The sequence below is a fragment of the Sinocyclocheilus rhinocerous genome, unplaced genomic scaffold, assembly GCF_001515625.1.
Source record: "Sinocyclocheilus rhinocerous isolate Xijiao unplaced genomic scaffold, SAMN03320098_v1.1 scaffold393, whole genome shotgun sequence".
Taxonomy (NCBI): Eukaryota; Metazoa; Chordata; class Actinopteri; order Cypriniformes; family Cyprinidae; genus Sinocyclocheilus; species Sinocyclocheilus rhinocerous.
Window position 1 is genome coordinate 201911 of NW_015654520.1, and position 13915 is coordinate 215825.

General features: G+C 37.3%; 1 protein-coding gene and 1 gene segment (V, D, J or C); both read left to right on the forward strand.

Moving 5' to 3' along the window:
* The first annotated feature begins 2039 nt into the window (after nucleotides 1–2039).
* On the forward strand, nucleotides 2040–4098 carry LOC107717484 (Ig kappa chain V region Mem5-like). The segment is given in 4 exon segments: nucleotides 2040–2129; nucleotides 2432–2719; nucleotides 2989–3027; nucleotides 3619–4098. Coding segments are annotated over 4 exon segments (708 nt in total).
* Nucleotides 4099–8639: 4541 nt separating this feature from the next.
* LOC107717469 (zinc finger protein 239-like) lies at nucleotides 8640–12765 on the forward strand. The gene is made up of 2 exons (XM_016524232.1): nucleotides 8640–8739; nucleotides 11741–12765. The coding sequence occupies exons 1-2, from the start codon at nucleotides 8640–8642 to the stop codon at nucleotides 12763–12765; spliced, it is 1125 nt and encodes a 374-aa protein (XP_016379718.1).
* The last annotated feature ends 1150 nt before the right edge of the window (nucleotides 12766–13915 follow it).

The following is a 13915-nucleotide window of genomic DNA, read 5'->3' on the forward strand; positions in this document are numbered from 1 at the left end:
ATCACATGTGGCAGCTGATTGGTTCTCTCCTGTATCGGTAGCCAATGAGCTCACTCCTCAATATTCAAATACCTGGCTTTAGTTTACCCTCCACCTTCCCCAGCTCCACCTGTATAGATCTGCTACGAGGTGATTCATGTATGCTATATGGGGGTTATTTAATGTATGTTATATGTGCAGCAGCAGTATTTCTTACATGCTCACAGCAGCATGTTGTGGATGTATTGGCAGTAGCAAGTCTCGGTACTTGCTCTGCCGCAGCAGCAGCGTAGCAGATCTATTCCGCCAAGACCAAATACATTAACATTGTCATGTACATTACCATGCCAATCCCTCCGAGAGTTGTCATGACAGAAATATAATTATGCCACAGATTAAGTACAGTGTTTGATCTAAGATAAATAATCAGCCTGACTTTTTACTGTGAAATGAAATCATTTTCATCATCAGATTTGTGTCTTGTTAATAAAATGTTCCTATTTATCCAAAGAATTCTGGAGCTTGTCGATGACTCCAGCATTCACATCATGCTGTTTAATAAATCAGAAAAATCGAACAATTAAATTTTTTTTTGGAACTGATGAATAAATCATTTCCGAATTATTTCGACCAAAAACAGAGCATTTATTACAGATATTTAATCTTATACTGTATCCCACAATCTAGTTACAGCAATTAGCACATTTCAGTATACAAAATGCTAACTGTTAGCCACTCACTTTCAGCCAGTGTTAGCTTAGTATTTTGGTCTGAATTGTTAACAGACTAGATATTGCTAGGTATGAAAGGCACGTAATCAAGCTACAAGTTGACTATTTGCTCTAATTTCTTGTCTTATGACTGAATGAATGAACAGAACGAGTAATTTTTGGGCTCTCAAACACGACTCATTTCCCACCATCAGGTCAGATTATGTGTGTGAGTTTCTTGAAAAGCTGTGGATATAAAATGCGATTTAATGTTCAGTGAAGCGAAGCGCACTAGTGGAAAAAGTCAACCGTGCTCAAACGAAAAAAGCCAGAACAGAAAGTATAAGCAAATTCATGGCCTCCAGATGAAACTCTATTAATAGAGTTCTGCTTTCACCAATGAAGGTCTAACGGACAGCAGTGTGCACCTCTGAAACAAAGCTAATAGACAAAATTCCTGTAATGTTGGTTGGTTCTCATACAGATAATTTTTGTATTTATTTATTTTTTCCATCTCATTGTTAAAATGAAACTTTTACAGTATCTGAAAACTACTGAAGCTCTTAGTATCACCATATTATCCAGTAGCGAAGTGCTAACACTGAGATATTCAGGGGAGAAAATGAAATAAAAGAAGATTATTAGCATTGATGATTGATTTTGTTTCGTTTTTTTCAGCATCTATGATAAGAAATGAATCATCAGCTGGCGTGCTGTTACAGTCATGCCAGAAAGTTTTTTTTATTTTCCTATATCAACACACATCCTGAGGTGTTTTATTCCTCTTAGACCACACAAATTTCCCATCCTTACCATCATTATTTACTAATGAACCCATCATATCTTTTAATGGGTGCGTGGAAAGTCTGTGAAATGAGTTAGAATCTTTTTTTGTCTCTTTTTATTAAAACAAATACAATTTGTCGGCGACAAACTGCAAAGCACAAACTCCTCCTACAAAACCTGCTTTAAAATCAAAATCTATAGAAATGAAAACACATCAGAACGAGCACACATAATATAAACCTATTGCACTGTCAGAGCTGCTGTTATAGATAATTAATCAACAGCGCTGTGATGTAGCAGCAAACAATCCACTCTCAAAGCAACGACCCGAGAAAAAAAAAAAAGATCCATTTTATAGAATTCTTTGAAATTAATAGTCTTTAAATAATATGTAGTAAATTTCTGGTGTTATTATCCGCTCCCTCACCCTCACCAATCCCCACCAAATGTATTTTATTTTTTTTACATGCATGCAAATTTGGAGACGCACTAATGTGGTGAAAGTGTGTGTGTGTGTGTGTGATACCAAGTGTTCTGCCTCTCCTTATAAGTGCACAAGATACACACTCGTCTCTAATCTCCGATCACCTCCACCAGTAACCATGATGATCCTGAGCACCACCGCTCTCGCTGGACTCCTCCTCTCTCTCTCGGGTAAGACATTTTTTCAATTCATTTTTGTTTCCCAATATGAACGCAAAAGTTCCTGCTTGGCTCTTGCCCTCTGAAGCCATTTGTACATTATAATGAGTATTGTAAACATAATGTCCAGCTTATTTGAGAGAAACAAGGTTAAAAAGCAAAAAGACTGGAGGATTGTCAAGCATGAGAAGTGCTATCAAGCATCATGTTTATATTGTATAAACTTGGTGTGTGGTTGTTGGGTCCAATGGGAAATCCCATCGAAGAGAACTCAGGATCACATGTTTATATTTGGGATTCTTGTGTTTTCCCAGGGTTTGAGGCCATAGTGCATCTGACCCAGGAGAAGATCATGAACGTGAACATAGGACAAGATGTAAAGATTCTCTGCAGGAGAGATGATAGTGGTAGCTGGGCCATTTCATGGTACCAGCAGAAAGCTGGAGATACTCCAAAGTTCTTACTAGCTGATAGCACCAGAGCCAGTGGTCTGTCCAGCAGATTCACATACACAGACAGTGGTGTGGATGAGTACCTGAACATCGGCCGAGTGGAAGCTGAGGACGAAGCGGTGTATTACTGCGGCTGCATCATTTGTCAAAGCCATCACAATGCTGCAGCTCAATGAGTCACTCGTACAAAAACCTCAGAGTGTTCCAGTCATCCTGAAGATCCGTCCCATTCAGTCCAGGAGCTTCAATCCAGGCAGGAATGATTAGAAAACATTCTTTACGATTTTTCATGCCACATGTATGAAATTTCCTCCTGATTTGCCACTTTGAGCTTCAGTTTTGTGAACATTGAGGCGTTCAGTGTGAGCAGGAGCAGTGTGCTGTGGAGACCAGGTTTTTGTACGACGCTGTTGCACGGTGCCATGGCAGCATCGGAGGAGGCACCGAGTTGAGGATCGGTGAGTCATAATCTTTTTTTTGCACTTATTGAAAAATAGGATTACTGTTCATTTTCATGAAGACAGACATAGTTGGTGGAACATGATTTGATTTTACCCAAATATAACTTAATGGCCACGTTATTGTCCCATTAGAATCCAATCATATTTCACCAACTATATTAAACTGTATTTGATTAAAACGTATTAATTTTGATTTTAGGGTATTATTGTTTGAATTTAAATAATTCAGTAATCATTTAATAAATTCATTTTCATGTTTATTTTTCAAAAAAAAAATTTCAATTATATTTTGTAACAGATAACCACTATGACTTTTATTTATTTATTTATTTAAAATAAACAATGAACTAATGTACTATAAAAAAAGAAAAATGCAGACTTTCTATTTGTATTTTTTGTTTCTATTTCTGTCTTCATTTAAAAAAAAAAAAAAAAAAAAAAAAAAAAAATTAAATTTATTAAATTAACTGATTGATTTTAGAATTTTTGCTGTGAAATTAAATTTTGTATAAAATTTGAACCATGATGGCCATATCAACACTGATGGCATTCTCACTGATTCTAGTTTTAAAACTCATTCCTCCTTAGCTCGTCCGTCGTCTCCTCCGTCTCTGCTCCTGCTGGCTCCTCCTGCTTCTCCGCTCTCTGAGGGTGATGTCAGTGTGGTGTGTGTGGCTCGGGGCTTTTACCCTGACGGTGTCACCATGTCCTGGTCTGAGGACAGCAGCGGCGTGACGGGGGACGAGGTGCAGACGGCTCCGTATCAGCGTCAGGCCGACGGCACCTTCTCCCAGACCAGCGTTCTGAAGCTCAGTAAGCAGCGCTGGAGCTCCGGGAGAACCTACACGTGCCGTCTGAGTCACCCGGCGCTTTCCACACCGCTGAGCCAGAGCACCAGCCTGAACCAGTGCATGTAGAGAGATCACACAGTGCTGCTTCACCTCTCATGTGTTGCATAAAGAGAGAAATATATATAATGCACCTCAGTGAACAAAACTTGTCTTTAATAATGAGTGTGTTGTCCATTTAAACAAGTTCTTCTGTTATTGTGAAATGAGTCTTGTGGAGCTCTACTTTGTTGCTCACTCTAGTAAATAAAGCATTTAAAAATTTCAAATGAAACTATAGAATCTAGATGTTTTGCAGCGTTTGTTCCTTTTTTTTCAAATTATAAATAAAAGTTTCATTTTCAGTTTTCAGTTTGCTTTTCACATGAGATCTGGTTTGCATATGGTTGCTCATCAGTGCATGAAGAGAACAAGAGAGCCTTTTTTGGACAGAGAATGAACAGAATGCAATAAGGACATTCAATCAAGAGTTTATGATAAAAATTAACGTGTTAAATGTGTTTAAAAAAAGTTGAGTCTGATCAGAATCTGAACTTGGGTTTGTGGATGTTCTACAACTTTAAATGTAACTGTAAAGGGATTAAAAAAGAGGATGTGATCTTTAATAAAAAATAATTATAATTGTTGGCAAATTGCTGTAGATTAAGAGGAATAACGGTTTACTAAAACGAGAAATACTATGGTTTTGTCAACATTTTGTGTTGATTTGATGTCGCTCAGGGTTGAGGAAGCAGTCCTGAGTAGAAATTCCTAGTAGGAGTTTTTCCTAGTGAATAGTGGGAGTTATGACCTTTAACTTTAATGCAGTATTAATTGTGGCTAAAGCTCTCAAGGGTCAAAATTTCCATTTCCATTTTTTTTTTTTGCAGCAGTCCATCTATTGACAATACTCCTCAAGAGATCACATTCCATTTCTGTCAAAATACATTAGCTTATAAAGACTAGCATCTAACAATTAATTAATAACAATTATGAAAGCTCCAAGGTGAGTTAGTAATTATGGGAAAAGTCCTCCGTAGTCTCCAGGGGGCGTAGTGTGCCTGCATGCCTCCTTTAACCTCTCGTTTCCAGTGGAGCTAATGACTTCCTCCCGAAAGCAAAGATGATCCCATTAAATCTCAAGTTTACTGTTGAACCTGGAAATAAAGAGGACGTAACAGACTGAAAACAGTGCTTTTATTTACGATGAAGAAAAAAAATAAAACATTGTTAAGAGATGTTGAGAATTGTTAAGAGTAAAAATGTGTGCCAAACACAATATTAAAGGGGTCATATGATGCCCATTTTCCACAAGTTGATATGATTCTTTAGGGTCTTAATGAAAAGTCTGTAACATAGTTTGGTTAAAATTTCTCAATGGTAGTGTAAAAACACCTTTTTTTTTACCCTGTGAAAAACGGCTCTTTTCAGATCAAGCCGTTTTTGTAGCATTTCCCTTTAAATGTTAATAAGCTCTGCTGACCCCGCCCCTCTCTTCCGAGCTGCTCTCAAGGCGGGTGTACACGGTGCGATTTTTGCTGTCGTACAAGCTCGCAGGCGATTTTTTTCTCTCGGGAGAAAATCGCAGATGCTCGCATGGTTGCGGCTCGTACCGTGTGAGAAGAATTACGGCCGATCTGAGACGTTACGAGCACCTCCCGTCCTCCCGATAAACACTGTGTACGCCCGCCTTCAGAGAGACTGTTTACTTTAGCCATTTCATTCATCGTGAAACTTGCTAATTAGCACATTATTAGGAAAGGCGATTTGCAAAGATTCATTACAAAACATTATACTCACTTTTGTAGATGAGGCTGGATCATGAATGATTCGCGCGAACATAGACGCATTTAGGCAGATTGGGGGAGCATTCCCTTCAGAAACAAACGAAATCAACTGCGAGTTCAGCGGCTCAGATGTCAGGAGTAAATGACGACTGCTATGCTCTTTATTACATCCAACAACAAAACACCTCAAACGCTTAGGAGTCATTCTTGTCTACATCTGCTCCAGCGGTGAAACAATGGTGGACTGATGACAGCTCACTCAGGGCGGGTCTAAGGTAAGACACCAGTGCAGTCTGTGCTGAAACGCTACTGTCAATCAATTACCGTGGGAGGGGCCTGTTTTTGTGATGTCACACAGACAGGCATCTGAGATCGGCTCGATTTGAGAAAGCGGAAAACGTTTAAACCAAATGATCTAGAGATATCTAAATGTCTCTAATTAATTAAATAAATATTATCAAAAATAGATCTATTAGGTAGTACACAGTATGTCCGGTCCACACGGATGACCCAACCAATCGCCTCTTTTAATCTAATTGCTAAGGCTTAGGATAAAATCTTCAAATCAGAGCATAGAAGTGACACAGGTTGTTATAGGGTGGTTGTGTACACACACTGCCAACACACATTTCAGTTCAAACTACTTGTAAAAGTGCATGTAGCATCCTATGACCCCTTTAAGAAAAAACTCTCAAACACATCAAGTAATGTGATGCAGCACAACACCTAAGTGCCGCCTGGACCCCGAAGTGTGCTATTTGTGTATACCAGTGTGTCATGTAATGAAGGAGGTACAAATGGTCAGGCGGTGAACAAACAGAATATCGTAGGACCGGCTAGAATCGAGTACAAAGTACAAAAAATGGGTCGAGATCAAAAGCAAACAAGATACAAAAGCTTGATAAAGCACAGAGACAAAAGCAACTTAGCGTATACTTCGCAGTGAGCTGAATGAATCAAAGTCCTTTTAAACTGTGGCTGTGAGTAAATGTGTATTTGGAAACAGGTGTGACTAATCACTATGAGTTAGTCAGCAATTTCCACTGTTAAACAAACTTTTATTTCAAACTAACCGCTGTACCTGAAAATATAAAATAAATCACTTGTTGCACAGGACAGAATGTTCTACATCAGTGGTTCTTAGAGTGGAGTACCCCCTGAGGCATTTCTGCGTACCCCCTCTCTTCCACTTATTAATTAATTAATTAGACTGCACTTTTTCCATTAAAGGACAATATTTGCCCCCTAAATTGACTTTCCAATGCATTTTTTATCTTTATAAATAGAATATTAATGTTTAAAAAAAAAAGTTCAATAGATTAATATGCAATGATGATAAAAAAGTGAAAAGTGATTCTTTTAAATACTAAAAACCGCCAGTAGGTGGCGGTAAGTCACTGTCTTAATGCGTGAGTCATCGAGTCATTTGTTCATTCAGTAACTAAGCAAGTGGCTGTATTTATAAATGAATAATTGAATCAATGACTTTTGCGAACGATTCGTTCACGAAACGCCTCAAAACTCAGCATTTTGTTCGCGTACGCCCTCTGTCGCCTCACGTATCCAAGTTTGGGAACCACTGTTCTACATTAAATATTAAGCTAACAACAGTCTGTTACCTAGCAACAGTGTATGTTAACGTTAGCTCAGTCAACGTAGGCTAACATTAACAGGTGTAGACAGAAAATATGATTATCCTGACCTGAGCTAATTTACTGAATCAACCAACTCACACCTCCTTTCTTTCTTTCTTTCTTTTCATCCATGATGACATTATGTCATCTGTTGCTGCTTCTGGCGTTTCATCGCTGACTGTGCCGCACGCGATACCTGCTCATTAGAACTTTCAGTGAGCTATTTTTACAGTGTGCACGAGACTACGTTCCTGGACGCGGACGCGTGCGTCTGTGTCCTGCTCCTCCGTGGCGATGACGGCGTGCGGTTAAAAAAATCATAAACTAATTTGAAAGTGGGGGGGACACAAACGTGATTTTGAAAAGTCCCCAGTGGAAATTATGCCCCTGCATACGTTGACAGGCATGTAAGAAAGCCAATTAAAATGTTCGGACCAAGCGTTTTGATTGGACAAACATTTCTTGGTCCTACGCCTTCCACAGAATATATAAATACAGATAAATACATTTAGACCACTTAACTTAATGCTTGCTATCGGGATGTGAAGAGAAGTGAAGAGCATAACAAAAAATGTTCTGAAGACAATCACCTATTGCACCTTTAAGAACGTTTGCGCTGCTAATTCCTTTATAGCTAAAGGCTTTTACCTGTTTCTAATAAATAGGCTACAATTAATCGTTTGAAAACAAACAGACAGACAGACAGACAAATAAATAAATAAATCAAACTTAACTAAATGCCACACATTCATAATAAATGGCAGTTATTATGTACTATACAGCAGTGATCGATTTGTTTCACATGCGATTTTATGGTTGCTAGGAAACGGAAACGCTTCTCGGAGAAACGGACTGAAGCCACAAATATATGAGCTCTTTTCCTGCGTCATGGGGAGTAAAATTCTTCAGATTAAAAAAGTAAAAAGGCGCACGTTAACATATCATATAAAACATGAAGTAGAAACAACAACTAAATAAAGTTTTCTCAGTGATATTGCTGAAGCTGTTGCAGTGAGCATGTGACTAGTTTGTGTTTAGCAGTCAGGGAAAAAATGGTAGAGAAAAATATATCTATATTACAAGCTGTAATATAGATATGCTGCATATAGCATTAATAAACAGTAGGTGGCGGTATATGTATATGGCGCTCAATTCTGCCAGTAACTCAAAAGACGAAGAACATCCAGCAGGAGCGTCCAGTATTCGAATGGAGATCCGCATTACAAAAAAACTATAAAGATTCAGTGCCAAAAATGCTGGGAATATTCTCATCATTGTAAGGCGACAAACTTCCGCTTCCAAACGAGCATGAATAAGTCCACGTAAAGCGACTGAAATCTGTGCAAGATACTGCTGTAAAGATGGATTTCATTAAAGAGGAGAGTGAAGATATGGGTTATGAAGATAGCGTTAGTCCAGATGAGTGCACAACGAAAGCTGAAGATAACGACGAGCAAATAGGTTGGTGTTATTGACCGTCAGTGTTGGGCAGTAACTAGTTACTAGTATTTTAGTTACTGTAATAATATAACTTTTTGTAGTAACTAGTAGTGTAAGTAGTTACTAATAAGATTTCAGTAATAATATTACTTCCCAGCAAGCAATTTTGCGTTTAAAAGACGTCTATTAGACGTCTAAATATAGCCTAGACGTCTAGCCATCCATAAAACAGCTTAGTTACTTTTGATGCCGCAACCCCGCTGATTTAAAATCCAACAATCAAATAATTCCTAGATTTATTTTCATAATTTGTACGACTCGCACATGCATGTGATGTCCCCAGTGCAGCAGGCAAGCTTGGAATATTGAAAAGCGTATATTCAGCAGATATAAATAATGCATTATATTGATTTTGTCAGGAAAAAAGATGATATAAGCTGTATCATTACGTACTCATTTATTTAGCATACTATCTTTTATGAAATGGGACATAAAACCACACAATATTAGTATAACACTGAATGAATGTTAGCATGTGAAACAACAGTAGTCAATAGAAATGACTGTCACTTGCTAGCAAGCTAACTTGACATGAGGTGCTTTTGGCAAACGCGTCCCAAACAGACACCTGTCAAATGAGACTTAATTTAACTAGCTGTTAACTAGTTAATTAGTTAACGAATATGTAACAACCCACCTCGCTGAATGTGAATCCTTATAGCGGCTATAATAGGATGATTTCCACTTTAGCCGCTATGCTAAACACATTCCCCCTCGTGAACTCCCGGGTTCCATTGAGAACGCGCGCTGATTGGTTCAAACTGGTTTTTCCCAGAAGCACGCGCGACTCGATAGAACTTTATTCAGATGCTTCTGTTTACAAAAAATTATATCAGCGACTCAATTTCAGTAAGATAAGACTTGGAAAACCATTTGACTGAACCCTGACGGTGATGATACCGCGATGTCCAATATACTTGATATATAATGGTGCATATGATAAATAATTAAGTGATATACAGTGTTACTGTAATAATATTACTTTTTGCAGTAACTAGTAGTGTAACTAATTACTAATAAGATTTCAGTAATAATATTACAGTTACCATCCATAAAACAGCTTAGTTACTTTTGATGCCTCAACCCCGCTGATTTAAAATCCAACAGTCAAATAATTCCTAGATTTATTTTCATAATTTGTACGACTCGCACATGCATGTGATGTCCCCAGTGCAGCAGGCAAGCTTGGAATATGGAAAAGCTTACATTCAGCAGATAGAAATATTGCATTATATTGATTTTGTCAGGAAAAAAGATGATCTGAACACTGTTGTGTAAGTTGTGGCTTTACTTTACTTTACTCTGGCATTACATCCCACCCACATCCCTCTGATCAGCATGTGGTACATTATATTACTATAATTAAACATCTTTTAGGAAAATTAAACCGTTTCTTACAAACTTATATGATTTGATAAAATACATAATGAAATATAATCGTATATTTACAAAAGAAATTACAATTAGCTTCAAGCTACACATGACAATTAATGAGATTAATACAACACTTCTACTTGAATGTCACCATCAATCACTATTGAGTGTTTGTAATAATTCTGACTGCGATTCAATGTGGATTTTGGTGAAATGATGAGGCAGAAATATGTTGTTAGTAACATAGAAGAATTTTATGTGGAAGATACACAGTTACAATTTCTGTGGGGTGTGAAGAAAAAATAATGTAACTAGTAGTGTAACTAATTACTGTTGCCAGAAAGTAATAAGTAACAATATTACTTTTGAAAGGAGTAACTAGTAATGAGTAATATATTACATTATTTGAGTAACTAACCCAGCACTGACCGCTGAGAAAAAAGAAAAAAATCAAGCAGTTCACCAGTTCATTTGGTGGCTGAAGTTATAAAATCACAGGAACAGTGAAATAATCATAGAATTAAAATCTGATCTAATGCATCTAACGTCATAACCTCGAATTGCAAGTTTTATTAGCATTAACTTGTTTGGGAAAATAAATATTCATAAGAAAAAAAATTTGCAGCTTACTTTTTCACATTTCTTAATTGAAGTTGATGCATTTCTTAAATCTCTTAGGTTGATTAAAAACAAGAAAAGTGACAGATTCTTGAAATATTATGATTTTTTTTTTTTTGTAATACCACTGATGCATAAGGTTTTCCTCTGTGTGTGCTTATAATATTATTTTTTCCCTTTTAAATTTATTTGTATTTTATTTTTTATTTAATTTTGTTTGTGAAACTTTACATGCAGATTTGATGTTATTTTATTCCTGTGGAGGTTCTGTCTTTTCTATGTTTATTGTTTGATGCATAATAATAATACAAATAAATAACATTAACCTGAGTAATGTTGGGGAGTAACTAGTTACATGTAACGGCGTTACGTAGTTTAATTACAAAATAAATGTAACTGTAATCCGTTACGGTTACTGAGAAAAAATGTGTAATTCAGTTAGTTACTTATGAAAATGTTAACTATTACAATCTGAATATTTCTTGTATTAATATTTACTATTTCTTGTTATGAATGATCCCTTAAGAAGAGCTGCTAAAGTCTGATTTTGTGGTGGCTGTGCTTTTAAAATTAAATTATATTCATCTTAATTCAAGTGATGAAGGATTTCTGATAGTAATCAGTGTTGAGTGCTTCAGTAAGGTTAACACTGCCTGCGTTAAATGTTTGAAAGTGATTACCAGTTGAAAACATTCATTAGAAATTTAGAAAAGTAATCAAATGTAATCAGTTACATTAATAAAGTAATTGAAATAGTTACACTACTTATTACATTTTAAATAGGGTAACTTGTAATCTATAACCTATCACATTTCCAAAGTAACCTTCCCAACACTGAATCTCAGTAAAACACACATTAATCATATAAATGCATTGAGCTCCTGTAGTTTTCACTATAAAAAGAGAAAATTTCCTTTTGTTTCATATCGTCCCTCTTAATATGACATTATCATAATTCTGTTAATTTTAGACCTAAAAGTGGTGAAAGTAGAACGTGAAGAGCTGAACGAAGTGGAGGAGAAACATCAGTATCAGACGCCTCATTATTTCATAAATGGAGAACAATCTTTTAGTGACTTCCAGACTGAAAATAATTCCTCACAAAACAGAACACAAGTCAACAAATCCTTCACCTGCCCTCAGGCTGGACAGAGTTTCACACTTAATGGAAACCTTTTGTGTCACATGAAAATTCCTAAAAAGAAAAGCCCTTTGACATGTCACGACTGCGGACAGAGTTTCACACGCAAAGGGAACTTTCTGAGTCACTTGAGAAATCACGATAAAGAGCGACCGTTCGCGTGTCCTCAGTGTGGGAAGAACTTCAGACGTAAAGGAAACCTTTTGGGTCACATGAGAACCCACAACGGAGAGAGACCTTACACCTGTCCTCAGTGTGGGAAGAGTTTCAAACAGCAAGGAAACCTGAAGAGACACATACGAATCCACACCGGAGAGAAACCCTTCACCTGCCTTGAGTGTGGGAAGATTTTCACGTGTAAAGGAAGCCTCAACGTGCACATGAGGATTCACACTGGAGAGAAGCCGTACGCGTGCGATCGCTGTGAGAAGAGTTTCACGCATCTCATCAGTCTCAAACTTCATCAGCCCGCTCACTCCGACCAAAGTATGTTTACCTGTGACCAGTGTGATCAAAAGTTTGCTTCAGCGTCGGTCCTAAAAAGACACCTGCATTTTTCACACCAGCACCAGCAGAACAATACAGGTGTGAGATCTCACGTGTGCTTCGAGTGTGGGAAAGGCTTTTTTAATTCCAGTGACTTGGCTCGCCACCTCACAATCCATAGCGGGGAAAAACCTTACAAGTGCTTACGGTGTGGGAAGAGTTTCAATCGGCAAGAAACCTTGAAAGTTCATGAGAGACTGCATACCGGAGAGAAGCCGTATCTCTGCGCTTCATGTGGGAAGAGTTTCACTCATTCAAGTGGCTTGAAGACTCATAGGAAAAAACATTGTCCAGAAGTGTCGCAGTGAGCAAAATGTGTGTAATTAGGAATGTAAATGGTATGTCATTGGTATACAAAATGCATAGCATTTTTTTTTTACAAAAGAGCCGTTATATTGAAATGGGCCATTTGTTCAATTCAATTACCTTTAGTGGTCAACAGCTGTCAGTTTATGCAAGAGGTAGTACGAAGTTATTTTGGCTAAACAACTATTTTAGCAGAACAGAGTCAGAATGTTTAATGCACAAACTACAACATATAGTTAAAAAAACATATAACTCTTCATTAAAGGGATACTCCACCCCAAAATGAAAATTTTGTCATTAATCACTTACCCCCACGTCGTTCCAAACCCGTAAAAGCTTTGTTCGTCTTCGGAACACAATTTAAGATATTTTGGATGAAAACCGGGAGGTTTGTGACTGTCCCATTGCCTGCCAAGTAAATAACACCGTTAAAGCCCAGAAAAGTATGAAAGACATCGTCAAAATAGTCCATCTGCCATCAGTATACGGCCAAAATAAATTAGATCAAGTTCATTAGACAAGTTAATCACAGCAATTTCAGCTGGATAACAACAAGTACAGAACTAGCAACAACCTCAATACATAATCGTGTAAATATCGGGATAATTGAGACCAAAGTAGTATTTGAACATTATAATAGATTTTTAATAGACCCTATTAATCCAAACCCGTAAAAGCTTCGTTTTTCTTCGGAACACAATTTAAGATATTTTGGATGAAAACCGGGAGGTTTGTGACTGTCCCATTGCCTGCCAAGTAAATAACACCGTTAAAGCCCAGAAAAGTATGAAAGACATCGTCAGAATAGTCCATCTGCCATCAGTGGTTCAATCTGAATTTTATGAAGCGACGAGAATACTTTTTGTACGCGAAGAAAACAAAAATAACAACTTTATTCAACAATTAGTCTCCTCTGTGTCTCTAATAATAAAGTCGTTATTTTTGTTTTCTTCGCATACAAAAAGTTTTCTCGTCGCTTCATAGCGTTACGGTTGAACCACTGATGGCAGATGGACTATTCTGACGATGTCTTTCAAACTTTTCTGGACCTTGACAGTGTTATTTACTTGGCAGTCAATGGGACAGTCACAAGCCTCCAGGTTTTCATCCAAAATATCTTAAATTGTGTTCCGAAGACGAACGAAGCTTTTA